We start from the raw sequence: 18,171 nt of genomic DNA, 5'->3' as shown, positions 1-18,171 counted from the left end.
CTATATAAACGGTCAGTTCCAGGGTCAATGCCAATACCATATTTACAATGTTCAGGGATAATGGAGTGGTAGGGTTAGCTATGTATGGGCATAATGTGACAAGGCATCAGGATATATAATAAACAGAGTAGCAGCAGCAGCGTATATGATGATTGTATGTTAGTGTGTGCATAGAGTCCGTATGAATGTGTGTGTGTGTGTGTGTGTGTGTAATGTCTGTGAGCAAATTACGTGTGTGTTGGAGTGTCAATGTGAGTGTGTGTGTGTGTGCATAAAGTCGGTGCGATAATTCAAATGAAATAGAAGGGTCAATGCACATAGTCCATGAAGCCATATTGTTAGCTATTTAGCAGTCTTATGGCTTGGGGATAGAAGCTGTTCATGAGCCTGTTGGTGTCAACTTTGTTACTCCGGTACCGCTTTCTGTGCAGAAGCAGAGAGAATAGTCTTGGGTGGCTGGAGTCTAACAATTTTCCGGGTCTTTGTTTCACACCGCCTGATATAGAGTTCCTGGATGACAAGGAGCTTGGCCCCAGTGATGTACTGGGTCATCCACACCACCCTATGTAGAGTCATGCGATCAAGGGCTGTGCAGTTGCCATACCAAGCAGTGATGTAGACAAATAAGATGCTCTCAATGGTGCAGCTGTAGAACCTTTTGAGGATTTGAGGGCCTGTGCTAAATATTTCAACCTCCTTAGGGGGAATAGGCTTTGTCGTGTCCTCTTCACGACTGTCTTGGTGTGTTTGGACCATTCTAGTTTGTTGTTGATATGGATACCAAGGAACTTGAAGCTCTCAACCTGCTTCACTACAGCCCATCGATGAGAATGGGGGTGTGCTCTGTGCTCCTTTTCCTGTAGTCCACAATCATCTCCTTTGTCTTGGTTACGTTGAGGGATAGGTTGTTATTCTGGCACCACCCGGCCAGGTCTCTGACCTCCCCCCTATAGGCTGTCTCATCATTGTCGGTGATCAGGCCTAGCATTGTTGTGTCATCGGCAAACTTAATGATGGTGTTGGAGTCGTGCCTGGCCATGCAGCCGTGGGTGAACAGAGAGTACAGGAGGGGACTGAGCACGCACCCCTGGGGAGCTCCAGTGTTGAGGATCAGCGTGGCAGATGTGTTGCTACCTACCCTCACCACCTGAGCGGTCAGGAAGTCCAGGATCCAGTTGCAAAGAGAGGTGTTTAGTCACAGGTTCCTTAGCTTTGAGGGTACTATAGTGTTGAACGCTGAGCCGTAGTCAATGAATAGCATTCTCACATACGTGTTCCTTTTGTCCAGGTGGGAAAGGGCAGTGTGGAGTGCAATAGAGATTGCATCATCAGTGGATCTGTTTGTGCGGTATGCAAATTGGAGTGGGTCTAGGGTTTCTGGGATAATGGTGTTGATGTGATCCATTACCAGCCTTTCAAAGCACTTCATGGCTACGAATATGAGTGCTACTGGTCTGTAGTCATTTAGGCAGGTTGCCTTTGTGTTCTTGGGCACAGGGACTATGGTGGTTTGCTTGAAACATGCTGGTATTACAGACTCAATCAGGGACATGTTGAAAATGTCTGTGAAGACACCTGCCAGTTGGTCAGCAGATTCCCGGAGTACACGTCCTGGTAATCCGTCTGGCCCCGCAGCCTTGTGAATGTTGACCTGTTTTAAAGGTCTTACTCATGTCGGCTACGGAGAGCGTGATCACACAGTCGTCCGGAACAGCTGATGCTCTCATGCATGGCTCAGTGTTGCTTGCCTCGAAGCGAGCATAGAAGTGATTTAGCTCATCTGGTAGGCTCGTGTCACTGGGCAGCTCTCGGCTGTGCTTCCCTTTGTAGTCTGTAATAGTTTGCAAGTCCTGCTACATCCAACGAGCGTCGGAGCCGGTGTAGTATGATTCAATCTTAGCCCTGTATTGACGCTTTGCCTGTTTGATGGTCGTCGCAGGACATAGCAGGATTTCTTGTAAGCTTCTGGGTTAGAGTCCCGCACCTTGAAAGCGGCAGCTCTACCCTTTAGCTCAGTGCAAATGTTGCCTGTAATCCATGGCTTCTGGTTGGGGTATGTACGTACAGTCACTGTGGGGACGACGTCCTCAATGCACTCATTGATAAAGCCAGTGACTGATGTGGTGTATTCCTCAATGTCATTGGAAGAATCCCGGAGCATGTTCCAGTCTGTGATAGCAAAACAGTCCTTTAGTTTAGCATCTGCTTCATCTGACCACTTTTTTATAGACTGAGTCACTGGTGCTTCCTGCTTTAATTTTTGCTTGTAAACTGGAATCAGGAGGATAGAGTTGTGGTCAGATTACCAAATGGAGGGCGAGGGAGAGCTTTCTACGCATCTTTGTGTGTGGATTACAGGTGATCTAGATTTTTTCCCCCTCTGGTTGCACATTTAACATGTTGATAGAGATTTGGTAGAACTGATTTATGTTTCCCTGCATTAAAGTCTCCGGCCACTAGGAGTGCCGCCTCTGAGCTGACTGAGTGGGGTCTTAGTGCCAGCATCTGTCTGTGGTGGTAAATAAACAGCCACGAAAAGTATAGCTGAGAACTCTCTAGGCAAGTAGTGTGGCCTGCAATTTATCACAATATACTAGCTAGATATCCCGCTAGCTGAATATCCATGTCGTCATTCAGCCACTATTCCATGAAACATAGGATATTACAGTTTTTGATGTCCCGTTGGTCGGATATTCGTGATCGTGCCTCGTCTAATTTATTGTCCAATGATTGCATGTTGGCGAGTAGTATTGACGGTAACGGCAGCATCCCTACTCGCCTTCTGCGGGTCTTGAAGAGGCATCCGGCTCTTTGTCCTCTGTACCTGCGTCGCTTCTTCTTGCGAATAACTGGGATGTCGGCCCTGCCGGGTGTTTGGAGAATATCGTGTGAGTCCTGCTTGTTGTCTAATCCGAGGTGAGTGATCGCTGTCCTGATATCCAGAAGCTCTTTTCTGCCGTAAGATATGGCTGCAGAAACATTATGTACAAAATAATGTACAAATATCGCAAAAAAAACACATAATAACACAATTGGTTGGGCGCCCGTAAAACTGCTGCCATTCCTTCCGGCACCATTTTGCAGTGTGGAGTGCAATTAAGATTGCGTCATCTATGGATCTGTTGGGGCGGTATGCAAATCGAAGTGGATCTAGGGTGTCTGGGATGATGGTGTTGATATGTGCCATAACCAGCCTTTCAAAGCACTTCATGATTACAGATATGAGTGCTACATGGCTGTAGTCAATGGGGCAGATAGCCTTAGAGTTCTTGGGAAAAGGAATGATGGTGGTCAGCTTGTGGGGATAAACAAACTGGGACAAGGAGATGTTGGAAATGACCGAGAATATGCCTGCCAGCTGTTCTGCGCATGCTCCGAGAACGCGCCCTGGAATACCATCCATCAATACCAACCATCCATACCATACAATACCATCCGACCCCGCGGCCTTACGAGTGCTGACCTGATCAAAAACCTTGCGTCGTCCTTGGAAAGTGTGGTTTTTGTTGAAGCATGCCAAAAATGCATTGATTTTGTCTGGTAGAGACATCATTGGACAGATAACGTCTGGGTCTTCCTTTGCAATCCGTAATGGACTGTAGCCCTTGCCACATGTGGTGTGGGGCGGAGCCTGTGCAATAGGATTCCACCTTATTCCTATAATTGTCCTTTTGCGTGTTTGATGGATCTGCAGAGGTCGTAATGGGACTACTCATACTAGTTTGTGTCCTCAACCGTAGTCTCAGGGTTAGCTGCGATAGCCCTGTGTGTGGTAGCCCTGTCCTTTAGCTTAGCAACAACCTCCGTGTTAATCCAGGACTGTGGAGACATCACTGTGGAGACATCGTCAAAGTATTTCCTAATGAAGCCGGTGACTGAGGTGGTTCGCTTGTCGATGCTATCGGCGGAGTCCCGGAACATATTCCAGTCAGCGCCTGCAAAGCAGTCTTGTAGCATAGCCTCTGATTCGGAGGACCATTTCTCAACGGAGCGCCTCACGGGTATTTCCTGTTTGAGCTTCTGCTTGTATACAGGAAGCAGGAGTATAGAGTCATGATCTGATTTGCCGAAGGGGGTATGTGGGAGAGTATGGAATGTTTGCTTGTGGGTAGAGTAATTGTGGGCTAGGACTTTATCTCCCCTAGTGGCGAAAGAGACGTGTTGCTGGAAGTTGGCCATTATGTGTCTTAATGACGTAGAATTAAAATCACTAACAACACGGAAAGCAGCCTCCAGGTGCATGGTCTCCAGCTTCTTTATAGCCTTGTATAGTTTGTGAAGTGCCAGCATGTTGTTTTCCTTGTCCTGACGTGGAATATACACTACATGACCAAAAGCATGTGGAGAACTGCTCATCGAATATCTCATTCCAAAATCATGGGCACTAATATGGAGTTTGTCCCCGTTTGCCGCTATAACAGCCTCCACGCATCTGGGAAGGCTTTCCACTTGATGTTGGAAAATTGCTGCGGGGACTTGCTTCCTTTCAGCCATAAAAGCATTAGTGCGGTCGATTTGTGCACAGGAGCATTGTCATGCTGAAACAGGAAAGGGCCTTCCCCAAACGTTTGCCACAAAGTTGGCACAGAATCGTTTACAATGTCATTGTATGCTTTAGCGTTAAGATTTCCCTTCACTGGAACTAAGGGGCCTAGCCCGAACCATGAAAAACAGCCCTAGACCATTATTCTTCCTCTACAAAACTTTACAGTTGGCACTATGCATTTTTTTGCAGGTAGCGTTTTCCTGGCATCAGCCAAACCCAGATGTGTCCATCAGACTGCCAGATAGTGAAGCTTGATTCACTGTGAATGGTGATCTTAGACTTGTGTGCAGCTTCTTGGCCATGTAAATCAATTTCATGAAGCTCCCGATTAACAGTTCTTGTGCTGACGTTGCTTCCAGAAGCAGTTTGGAACTTCGTAGTGAGTGTTGCAACTGAGGACCTACAATTGCTACACGCTACGCCCTTCAGCATTCAGCAGTCCCATTCTGTGAGTTTGTATGGCCTACCACTTCGCGGCTGAGCCGTTGTTGCTCCTAGATGTTTCCACTTCACAATAAGAGCACTTACAGTTGGCAGCTCTAGCAGGGCAGAAATGTAACTAACTGACTTGTTGGAAAGGTGGCATCCTATGACAGTGCCACGCTGAAAGAGCCCTAATCTCGCCCTAATCTCACCAGGGCTCCCCCTCTTCTCCCTGTTTTTGATAGAGTTAAAACATTAAGTTTAGGCATTCATTACAAATGGTTAAGGTAAGGGTTAAGTTTTGGAATATAAAAAAATTATAAAAAATTGTGTCTACCGCTGGGACTGAACACACACCCTTCGGATCTGGCGTCATGGGATTACACCAATCCACCACCATTTAGCAAAACCCAAGCCCCTAGGTGCGGGTTTTGAAGACATATACTGAGACTATTAATTGGCATATTGAAACATATCTGAACGTTTTCCCAATGTTTAAACAGCAAAGCAAACAACTGGAATCTGATCTTTTGAGTTTTGATTTATACCATATATGTATATGGTTCTCAATTCTGATACAATTCCGATTCTCCATTATGCAATCTTTTTTGTTGTTGCATGTAACCAGCCGTTACCACAACAACCGCCACAAAATTTAAAGGAACAGTGATAGGATGTCTGCATGCTATTTCAGAGGCTACATCAGTGTGAATGCACAAAATGATATGGGTTACATGTAAAACTGAGCGTGGACAGTCAGACAAAAAGATTGGATATGAGCAAAAAATCTGAATTTAGGCTCATAGGATGACTGTGTAAACACAGCATATAGTGTTTTGATTTGAAATGCTGGGGCTTTTGGTTGAGGAGAAGTCCAAATTTAAAGGCAGGAGATGGCAGAGGTGGGCTAATAATAGGAGGCCTGTATAATAGGAGGCCTGTACTATTCTACTCTAATCTACTGATGAGTGGTGAGCTTTCAGGCACTAGCGTCTGCAGGGGGATTCACCCAAGCGGATGCAGTGAAGGAGTAGCTAGCGGTCATTCTACCTACAAAGTCAAGTGGCTATGCTACGGGATGGATGTGGATGGCTGTGAGGACGTTGTCGACGGCAAGGTGCGCACCTGAATTGCTACGGAACTGTCTTCTGACCAACTATTCCCCCCTGGCTGTGACCGTCATGATGCTCCATCTCTGTGACCGTGATTCTGCCTCCCACCACTCGATGCTACCAAAAGAAGCTGCTTCAGCTCCCATGCCGACTTCCTGACATTGCTTAACCATTCTGGCTTCCTGATTTTGTTTAATTGTATGTTCTTTACTTTTGTGTGTATTGTATTCATATTTTGTATGCTCATGGATTTCAGTTTGTAAATAGTGTAAATAGCTTTGATTATGGCTATAATAGTCACATTAAATGGCAATCCATCGATATACAATTCTCTGGAATGTGGCGCTATTTCAGGTTTGTGTGTGTGTGTGTGTGTGTGTGTCAGGCTGTGGGCGTTTCCACGTTAGATAAGCATCAGATTTCCTCTTCCTCTCGGCAATCTCCTGCCACACACACACACACGTAACTGTGGGTTATCTGCCTGTGACTGCCTAAGCAAATCATGGTTTAGCTCAGCGATACAGCAGCAGTATCCCACAGGACTCTCACAAAGCCTTTACACACTCTACCTCACTGACTGGGGGAAATCATTTCATTTAATGTTTCATTTATTTGACAGGGACAGTGCAGATCAATTAGCATTTCTGTAAATGTGGCAGATTTTCCAGCTAGCTATTTTTCAATTGTAGTCCCTGGGCAGGTATATAAAAGCACTTAAAATGGCATCATAAAAATGGTACATTTGTTTAAACATTGTGCATACATGTCTGATTGTCCTTCAGCCACACTCTCAACCAATGGCAAAGGGTTGATAGGTTGCACAGCTCCATAATATCAGTGGTCGATGTGTTCCAGACGTGAGGCTCTGCTTTTTCTTTACATGCTAACCTAACATGGTGTCACGGTCGTCGGAATAATTATCGGACCAAGCTGTAGCGCGATATGGTTTCCACATATTATTTATTAGAAACGCACAAAACAACAAAAGAACGAAACAAACAACGAACCGTAACAAAGAGGTGTAACATACACTCAAAACAATATCCCATAAACAATATCCCATAAAACACAAGTGGAAAAAATGCTACTTAAATATGATCCCCAATTAGAGACAACGATAGCCAGCCGCCTCTAATTGGGAATCATACCAAACACCCACATAGAAAAACTAAACTAGAACCTTACTTAGAAAACACCCCAGTCACACCCTGACCTACTATACCATAGAAAAACAAAGGCTCACTATGGTCAGGGCGTGACACATGGATGATAGAAATCAATCAATCAGCATTAATATGCAACATAAAAACAATGCAGTCAGCCAAAGAAAGTTGGACCAGTCTCAAAAAGCATGGATTCGGCTTTGTAATGGTCTTTTAGCTGTTCACAAGCATGACATGAAGCATGTAAACATAGACATGCAATACCACGCTTAGCAGAGGTCATGATTGGATGTTCCTCTCGTGGACCTGTCCTGTGAGCTTTGTAACCAGCCAATGCTGTTTGAATGTTGCCTTCTATCAAAGTCAGTACATGTATTGTACATACAGGCAGTGTTATAAGGAAAGCTATAAGCATTTGCAACAGCTGTTAATATTAAAACTAGAGGTCGACAGATTAGGGCCGATTTAAATTTTTCATAATCGGTAGTCGGCATTTCTGGACACCGATTACGGCCGATTACAATGCACTCCATGAGGAGACTGCGTGGCAAGCTGACTACCTGTTACGTGAGTGCAACAAGGAGCCAAGTTAAGTTGCTAGCTAGCATTAAACTTATCTTATGAAAAACAATCAATCTTAACATAATCCCTAGTTAACTACACATGGTTGATGATATTACTAGTTTATCTAGTTTGTCCTGCGTTGCATATAATCGATGCGGTGCCTGTTAATTTATCATCGAATCACAGCCTACTTCGTCAAACGGATGATGATTTAACAAGCGCATTCGCGAAAAAAGCACTGTCGTTGCACCAATGTCTACCTAACCATCAACATCAATGCCTTTCTTAAAATCAATACACAAGTATATATTTGAATCCTGCATATTTAGTTAATATTGCCTGCTAACATACATTTATTTTACCTCTGGAAATTATGTCACTTCTCTTGCGTTCTGTGCAAGCAGAGTCAGGGTATATGCAGCAGTTTGGGCTGCCTGACTCGTTGCAAACTGTGTAAAGACCATTTCTTCCTAACAAAGACCGTAATTAATTTGCCAGAATTGTACATAATTATGACATAATATTGAAGGTTGTGCAATAACAGCAATATTTAGACTTAGGGATGCCACCCGTTAGATAGGTTACGCTTCCGTATTTCACTTGAAAGAATAAACATTTTGTTTTCGAAATGGTGGTTTCCGGATTTGACCATATTAATGACCTAAGGTTCGTATTTCTGTGTGTTATTATAAGTCTATGATTTGATATTTGATAGAGCAGTCTGACTGAGCGGTGGTAGGCAGCAGCAGGCTCGTAAGCATTCATTCTAACAGCACTTTCCTGCATTTGCCAGCAGCTCGTCGCTGTGCTTCAAGCATTGCGCTGTTTATGACTTCAAGCCTATCAATTCCCGAGATTAGCCTGGCAATACTATAGTGCCTATAAGAACATCCAATAGTCAAAGGTATATGAAATACAAATGGCATAGAGAGAAATAGTCCTATAATTCCTATAATAACTACAACCTAAAACTTCTTACCTGGGAATATTGAAGACTCATGTTAAAAGGAACCACCAACTTTCATATGTTCTCATGTTCTGAGCAAGGAACTTAAACATGATATTTTTTACATGGCAAATATTGCACTTTTACTTTCTTCTTCAACACTTAGTTTTTGCATTATTTTAACCAAATTATTTTTTGAGACTAAATTGATTTTATTGATGTATTATATTAAGTTAAAATAAAAGTGTTCATTCAGTATTGTTGTAATTGTCATTATTACAAATATCTATATAAAAATCGTCCGATTAATCGGTATCGGCTTTTTTTGGTCCTCCAATAATAGGTATCGGTATCGGCGTTGAAAAATCATAATCGGTCGACCTAATTTAAAACTAGCGTTAGGTTGGACCCTGTAGATTCATGATTACCAAACACTAAACTCAGTAAAACGCTCAGTGGGAACTCAACATCCAGTTTCTCAAATCAAATCACTGCACAATGTTGGACTCACACACGCGCGCGCACACACACACACGCACACTGTAGTTTTAATTTCCTTCTACCAACTGTCTGACATCGATCTCATCCATCCAGGTCTCACTGACTGTTTACTCCAGGAACAACTAGGACTGTTCATCTAATTATCACTAGCCAACACAATTTCACAGTGTGTGTGTGTGTGCTGCATTATTAATGCTGCATTTATCACCCCCAAATGAACCGCTAAGGACCTTTCCCTCAGCTTAGCGAGAAGTTAACTCTACACAAACGTGTATGTTCCTCTTTGCATCACTCATTGACTGGCGCTGGCTGGAGACTGATCACAGTGTGTATGTGTTTGCAACTTGTCAGAGCAGAAATGTCAATAAAGCGAATTCATATGCCGTCACCAAGGAGATGAGAGGTGGTGGTCTAAAATCAAGGCTGAGAGAGACAGCTCGACAATGACAGAGGGGGAGGAGAGAAAGATGAATAATGAAAGATGGAGAGAAAGAGAGATGGAGTTGGAGAAGAAAGAGGACAGAGCTAAAGATGAAGAGAGGGCAGAGAAGGAAAGATACATATACAAAACAATACAGAAAGAGAGAAGAGAGAGACAGAGAAAGAGGAACAGACAGAGGTAGTGTGTTTTGAGTGCCAGTGTGCTTGCAAGCACCTCTCCTTTGAGCCTCTCTATCTCTGTATCCTGATCCTCCAATTGAGTACGTAGTTGGTTGGCTGCCACCTTCTCTGTCTCCACAATCTGGACCAGGTGGATGTACTTTTGCATCAAGACCTCACGCTCGATGATGATGTCAGAGTAGCTGAGGAGACAGACACACAGGGATGATGTCACCGAGGGACCCCGGAGGACAGAAATACTCAATCCCGAATAGACCCTGCCCCCAAACCACTATCTGACAGGACTGGAAAGGTATAATAAACAATATTTTTGTGGCTCTATACACAGTGGCAATAAGGGAGAGAGAAGAGAGAAGAGAGGGAGAGCAATAAGACAAACAGTGGAAGGAGGCCTGATAGGGAGAGGATGAGAGGGAGGAGTAAGAAAAAGGTTGAGTGGGAGAGAAGGCACCTGGGTTCGGAGATAAGCAGGGGGGGGGGGGGGGGTTAAGAATAAGAGATGTAGAACAGGCAAGTCCCATGGCTATGTACAGGTATACCCACTGGGCTCTGGCTTGGTTGTTATGCAGACACAGCAACACACAACCATCCCTTCCCCTTCTCTCAGGAGGGTCTCTGTCACTCTCTCGAACACACACAGTACCTGGCCTGTTGGATGGCCTCCACCCATTCATCACATTCATTCTCCTCCTCAGTCCGTAGCTCCAGAGGCTTCTGTCCATCATGGCCAAACACGATCAGGAAGTAGTGCTGCAAGAAGAGAGAGAGTGAGTGAGAGAGAAAGAGTGGGAAAGAGAGAGGGGTACTGTAGGTGCCAACACACCTCAACATTCCTGAACAGGCTAAACATATAGAAGGAGAGGAAACAAGTCAATGACATACATATGCACGGACGCGCTGGCACAAGCACCCACACACACACACACACACACACACACACACCAGACAGGTTTGGGCTCAGCAACAGTAGAGCCAGGGGTCAAAAGAGTAACCATCAGCTTTGGCCTCACACGTCAAATACACAAACAAACACACAGAAAGATTGTGAGTGTATGTTTAGACTGCAAGTGTGTCCTCCTGACACAAACAGGCTGTAACAGGGACAGGCATGAACAGAGCCAAAGGACATGGTGACATGGAGCCTGCATCCCAAACAGCACCCTATCCCCTCCCAAACTGCACCTGTTTGAACTCGTTACCTGTATGATCATCAACATCAGCCAGCCTGCTCTTTTCTTTCACACTTTCTCTCACTCCCACTTCTCTCTCCCTCCCATTATCCTTGCTGAATTTCCCTGCCTTCTTAGCCTGGACACGAACCCTAAAATCAGTATGAATTCCGTCTCTCACAGACCTGTTAGTTTTTCATTAAGAAGCCCTCCTGTTCTCCATTCATTACCTGTATTAACTGCACCTGTTTGAACTCGTTACCTGTATAAAAGACACCTGTCCACACACTCAATCAAACAGACGCCAACCTCTCCACAATGGCCAAGACCAGAGAGCTGTGTAAGGCCATCAGGGATAAAATTGTAGACCTGCACAAGGCTGAGATGGGCTACAGGACAATAGGCAAGCAGCTTGGTGAGAAGGCAACAACTGTTGGCGCAATTATTAGAAAATGGAAGAAATTCAAGATGATGGTCAATCACCCTCGGTCTGGGGCTCCATGCAAGATCTCACCTCGTGGGGCATCAATGATCATGTGGAAGGTGAGGGATCAGCCCAGAACTACACGGCAGGACCTGGTCAATGACCTGAAGAGAGCTGGGACCACAGTCTCAAAGAAAACCATTAGTAACACACTACGCCGTCATGGATTCAAATCCTGCAGCGCACGCAAGGTCCGGCTGCTCAAAGCCAGCGCATGTCCAGGCCCTTCTGAAGTTTGCCAATGACCATCTGGATGATCCAGACGAGGAATGGGAGAAGGTCGTGTGGTCTGATGAGACAAAAACAGAGCTTTTTGGTCTAAACTCCACTCGCCGTGTTTGGAGGAAGAAGAAGGATGAGTATAACCCCAAGAACATCATCCCAAACGTGAAGCATGGAGGTGGAAACATCATTCTTTGGGGATGCTTTTCTGCAAAGGGGACAGGACGACTGCACCGTATTGAGGGGAGGATGGATGGGGCAATGTATCGCGAGATCTTGGCCAACAACCTCCTTCCCTCAGTAAGAGCATTAGAGATGGGTCGTGGCTGGGTCTTCCAGCATGACAACAACTCGAAACACACAGCCAGGGCAACTAAGGAGTGGCTCCCTAAGAAGCATCTCAAGGTCCTGGAGTGGCCTTACCAGTCTCCAGACCTGAACCCAATAGAAAGTCTTTGGAGGGAGCTGAAAGTCCGTATTGCCCAGCGACAGCTCCGAAACCTGAAGGATCTGGATAAGGTCTGTATGGAGTAGTGGGTCAAAATCCCTGCTGCAGTGTGTGCAAACCTGGTCAAGAACTACAGCAAACGTAGGATCTCTGTAATTGCAAACAAAGGTTTCTGTACCAAATATTAAGTTCTGCTTTTCTGATGTATCAAATACTTATGTCATGCAATAAAATACAAATTAATTACTTAAAAATTATACAATGTGATTTTCTGGATTTTTGTTTTAGATTCCATCCCTCAGAGCTGAAGTGTACCTATGATAAAAATGACAGACCTCAACATGCTTTGTAAGTAGGAAAACCTGCAAAATTGGCAGCTATTATTACCAAAGCATCATTTCAGATGAACTGTATTTTATTTTTGTGTGCAACATTGGCTAACATAGGTAAGCCTACACATATAACTGTCACGATTGTCGTTAGAAGCATACTCGGACCAACGTTGTCACAACCTGACCATAGTTTGCTTTGTATGTTCTATGTTTTGTTTGGTCAGGGTGTGATCTGAGTGGGCATTCTATGTTGGATGTCTTGTTTGTCTGTGTTTGGGCCTGATATGGTTCTCAATCAGAGGCGGGTATTAGTCATTGTCTCTGATTGGGAGCCATATTTAGGTAGCCTGTTTTGTGTTGGGTTTTGTGGGTGATTGTTCCTGTCTTTGTGTTTGTTACACCAGATAGGGCTATTTTCGGTTTTTCACATTTCTTGTTTTGTATATTGTTCATTTATCATCTTCATTAAAGATGTATCACAATAACCACGCTGCGTTTTGGTCCGCCTCTCCTTCAACAGAAGAATGCCGTGACAAACGTGCAGCGTGATCTGGGTTCCACATCTTTATTTAGTGAAACGCACAAAAACAATAAAGCAAGAACGAAACATGACAAAGTGGTGCACAAAACACAAAACAATATCCCACAAAACACAGGTGGGAAAAAGGCTCCCTAACTATGATCGCCAATTAGAGACAACGATAACCAGCTGCCTCTAATTGGGAATCATACAAAATCACCAACATAGAAAAACAAAACTAGAACCCCACATAGAAATAATAAACTAGACTAAACCCCAGTCACGCCCTGACCTACTCTATCATAGAAAATAAGGGCTCTCTATGATCCGGACGTGTTAATAACCCATGGCATGGCATATAGAATATACCCTTAGTCTTTTGGGACATTCATTGGGACGGCTCTCTTCATCTGCAAACAGGCTTTCACAGCTTTTTATATCTGAGGAGAGAAAACATCACAAAGAAACAGGCTTCATTTTACTCAAATTAGACTGCACTGAATAAATATTTTGTGGCATATCTCTGTCCTCAAAGTTCCCCCTCTAGGGACTGGAACTGGAGAATCCTTTCATAATGTCCTCCCACAAAGTTACCTGCCCTATCCAGTAGCCTACACTTTCCCTTTACAGACAGCTGGAGCTGCAATTTCACCCTCTTCCATGGCTGTTATCTGTAAATGCATTTGGAGACTGTTTTTAATTTAGAAGGGTTACATTAAGATAGCTAATATGAAGTTAGCTAGGTGATGACATTTAAACTGAATAAAAAGAAGCAACTATACTATGAAACAAAGATAAATTATATAAAGAATGATAGCAAAATGGATCCATAATAAATACAAATGGCGGATGATATTGCCACTCCTATTGCTTCAATCTAAGCCTACTAGAAAGTGCGTGCCCTCAGGCTACCCAAGAATAGTAAAGCCCCCTTTATTAGCTAAAATTAATCAAATCAAATGTTATGTCACATGTGCTGAATACAACAGGTATAGGCCATACAATGAAATGCTTACTTACAAGCCCTAACCAACAATGCAGTTAAAAAAATAAAATAAAATAAGAATAGGAATAAAAAGTAACAAATAATTGAAGAGCAGCAGTAAGATAACAATAGCGAGGCTTTACACAGGGGGTACAGGTAATATAATACCCTACATTATCCATCTCATATGTATACGTATATACTGTACTCTATATCATCTACTGCATCTTTATGTAATACATGTATCACTAGCCTTTTTTAACTATGCCACTTTGTTTACATACTCATCTCATATATATATACTGTACTCGATACCATCTACTGCATCTTGCCTATGCCGCTCTGTACCATCACTCATTCATATATCTTTATGTACATATTCTTTATCCCCTTACACTTGTGTGTATAAGACAGTCGTTTTGGAATTGTTAGCTAGATTACTTGTTGGTTATTACTGCATTGTCGGTACTAGAAGCACAAGCATTTCGCTACACTTGCATTAGCATCTGCTAACCATGTGTATGTGACAAATAACATTTGATTTGATTTGATTTACAGAGTCAATGTGCGTGGGCACCAGTTAGTCAAGGTAATTGAGGTAACATGTACATGTAGGTAGAGTTATTAAAGTGACTATGCAAAGATAATAACAGAGAGTAACAGCAATGTAAAATATGCACATAGTCTGGGTAGGCAATTTGATTAGATGTTCAGGAGTCTATGGCTTGGGGGTAGACAACCTACATTTGGAGCTCCGGTACCACTTGCCATTCGGTAGCAGAAAGAACAGTCTATGACTAGGGTGGCTGGAATCTTTGACAATTTTTAGGGCATTCCTCTGACACTGCCTGGTACAGAGGTCCTGGATGGTAGGATGCTTCGCCCCAGTGATGTACTGGGCCGTATGCACTACCCACTGTAGTGCCTTGCGGTCGGAGGGAAGTGCGTACGGTCGGTGGCCGAGCAGTTGCCATACTAGGCAGTGATGCAACCTGTGCTCTCAATTGTGCATCTGTAGAACCTTTTGAGGATCTGAGGAACTATGACAAATCTTTTCAGTCTCCTGAGGGGGAATAGGTTTTGACGTGCCCTCTTCACAACTGTCTTGGTGTGCTTGTACCATGTTAGTTTGTTGGTGATTTGGACACCAAGGAACTTGAAGCTCTCAACCTGCACCACTATAGCCCTGTCGATGAAAATGGGGGGGTGCTCGGTCCTCCTTTTCCTGTAGTCCACAATCATCTCCTTGGTCTTGATCATGTTGAGGGAGAGGTTGTTGTGCTGGCACCACACGGCCAGGTCTCTGACCTCTTCCCTATAGGCTGTCTTGTCGTTGTCGGTGATCAGGCCTAACACTGGCCGTGCAGTCATGAGTGAACAGGGAATACAGGAGGGGACTGAGCACACACCCCTGAGGGGACACCGCGTTGAGGATCAGCATGGCAGATGTGTTGTTACCGACCCTTACCACCTGGTGGCAGCCCGTCAGGAAGTACAGGATCCAGTTGCAGAGGGAGGTGTTCAGTCCCAGCGTCCTTAGCTTAATGATGAGCTTTGAGGGCAGGGTGGTGTTGAACACTGAGCTGTAGTCAATGAATAGCATTCTCACATAGGTGTTCCTTTAGTCCAGGTGTGAAAGGGCAGTGTGGAATGCAATAGAGATTGCATCATCTGTGGATCTGTTAGGGCAGTATGCAAAGTGGAGTGGGTCTAGGGTTTCTGGGATAAGGGTGTTGATGTTAGCCGTGACCAGCCTTTCACTTCGTGGCTACAGACGTGAATGCTACGGGTCGGTAGTCATTTAGGCAGGGTGCCTTAGTGTTCTTGAGCACAGGGACTATGGTGGTCTATTTGAAACATGTTGGTATTACAGACTCAGACAGGGAGAGGTTGAAAATGTTAGTGAAGACACTTGCCAGTTGGTCAGCGCATGCTCGGAGTACACGTCCTGGTAATCCGTCTGGCCCTGCGGCCTTGTGAATGTTCACCTGTTTAAAGGTCTTACTCACATTGGCTGTGGAGAGCGTGATCACACAGCTGATGCTCTCATGCATGTTTCAGTGTTACTTGCCTAGAAGCGAGCATAGAAGTAATTTAGCTCGTCTGGTAGTCGATTCAGCCTGTTACCAACCCTTAGTGAACGTTTAGATTATTATTTTTTTGACCAGATACAAATCTATTTTACAGTAAACAAATTGACAACAGACTTTCAGCATGTTTATAGGGAAGCATATTCAACAAGCACAGCACTTACACAAATGAGTGATGATTGGCTGAGAGAAATTGATGATAAACAGATTGTGGGGGACTATTTTGTTAGACTTCATTTAACAGTATCAATCATAGTCTGCTGCTGGAAAAACATATTGTATATGTAATGGCTTTATACCCCGTACTAGATTGTGGATAAAAAGTTACCTGTCTAACAGGGTGTACTTTAATGCAAGCCTCTCCAGGTAGAATAACAAATTCCCCAGGGCAGCTGTAGAGGCCCCTTAATTTTTTCAATTTCTAACACCATAATGCCACTGGCTTTGAGTAAAGCCAGTGTGTCTATGTATGCAGATAACTCAACACTATACACATCAACTACTACAGCAACTGAAATAACTGAAACACTTAACGAAGAGCTGCAGTTAGTTTCAGAATGGGTGGCAAGGAATAAGTTCAAAAACTAAAAGCATTGTATTTGGGACAAATCATTCCCTAAACCATAAACCTCAACTAAATCTTGTAATGGATAATGTGGAAATTGAGCAAGTTGAGATTACTAAACTGTTTGGAGTAACCCTGGATTGTAAACTGTCATGGTCAAAATATGTTAATACAACAGTAGCTAAGGTAGGGAGAACTCCGTCCATAATAAAGCACTGCTCTGTCTTCTTAACAACACTATCAACAAGGCAGGCCTGTTTTGCCGCACCTGGACTGCTGTTCAGTCGTGTGGTCAGGTGCCACAAAGAGGGACTTAGGAAAATGTCAATTCAATGTACACAGAGAGCTAACATTATGCACGTCAATCTCTTGTGGCTCAAAGTGGAGGTGAAACTGATTTCATCACTACTTGTTTTTGTAAGAAGTGTTGACAAGCTGAAAGCACCCATGCACCTCAGACACCCATGAATACCCCATAAGACATGCCGCCAGAGGTCTCTTTACAATACAAGTTCAGAACAGACTACGGTACTACATAGAGCCATGACTACATGGAACTCTATTCCACATCAAGTAACTGACGCCAGCAGTAAAATTAGATTTAAAAAACAAATAATCTGTGAATGTATTGTAATGTTTTTAAAATGGTATAAACTGCCTTAATTTAGCTGGACCCCAGTTAGAGTAGCTGCTGCCTTGGCAGGAACTAATGGGGATCCATAATAAATCCAAATACACAAACACTAGCTAGCACACGTAATCTAAACACACGTACATTGTAATATTGTTGTATGGTGGAATTACATATTTTGTATTGTAGATATGTAGTGGTGTAATAATGTTATCATGTTAGTACTCTAGGGGCAGTATTTCATTTTTGGATAAAAAGACGTGCCCGTTTTAAGCGCAATATTTTGTTACGAAAAGATGCTCGAATATGCTTGGAATTGATAGTTTTGGAAAGAAGAGAGTCTTACGTTTCCAGAACTGCAAAGATTTTCACTGTGAGTCCCTTAGAACAAATGCTTCGGGCAAAACCAAGATGTATGACCGACCAGGAAATGAACAGGATTTTTGAGGCTACGTTTTCCATGATCGCCTTATATGGCTGTGAATGCGACAGGAATCAACGGACACTTTATCTTGTTTCCCCAAGGTCTCTGCAGCATTGTGACGTATTTGTAGGCATATCATTGGAAGATTGACCATAAGAGACTACAATTGCCAAGTGTCCCTCTTGGTGTCTGCGTGGCATTTGGTGCACAAAAGTCAGCTCCCAGTGTTTTTCCATTCGAATCAGACAACAAAGCAGGCTTCAAGGACGGTGCTTTCAATGGAGAGAAATATGAGAAACCACCTTCAGGATTGATTCAAACAACGTTTTCCATGTTTCAGTCGATATTATGGAGTTAATTCGGAAAAAAGTTCGACGTGTAGGTGACTGAATTTTCGGTTAGTTTCGGTAGCCAAATGCATAGTA

General features: G+C 43.7%; 1 protein-coding gene across 1 annotated transcript in view; it reads right to left on the bottom strand.

Annotated features, from left to right (window-relative positions):
• Nucleotides 1–18,171, bottom strand: part of rasgrf2b (Ras protein-specific guanine nucleotide-releasing factor 2b) — a 168,369-nt gene that overhangs the window by 109,596 nt on the left and 40,602 nt on the right. The window contains 2 exon segments of the mRNA XM_029638509.2: nucleotides 9,911–10,058; nucleotides 10,520–10,626. Of these exon segments, the coding sequence (XP_029494369.2) occupies nucleotides 9,911–10,058; nucleotides 10,520–10,626 (255 nt within the window).

Source organism: Oncorhynchus nerka, linkage group LG27 (assembly GCF_034236695.1).
Source record: "Oncorhynchus nerka isolate Pitt River linkage group LG27, Oner_Uvic_2.0, whole genome shotgun sequence".
Lineage (NCBI taxonomy): Eukaryota > Metazoa > Chordata > Actinopteri > Salmoniformes > Salmonidae > Oncorhynchus > Oncorhynchus nerka.
Note: the sequence above shows the minus strand (reverse complement) of the source record. Positions and strands in the feature narration are given on the sequence as shown.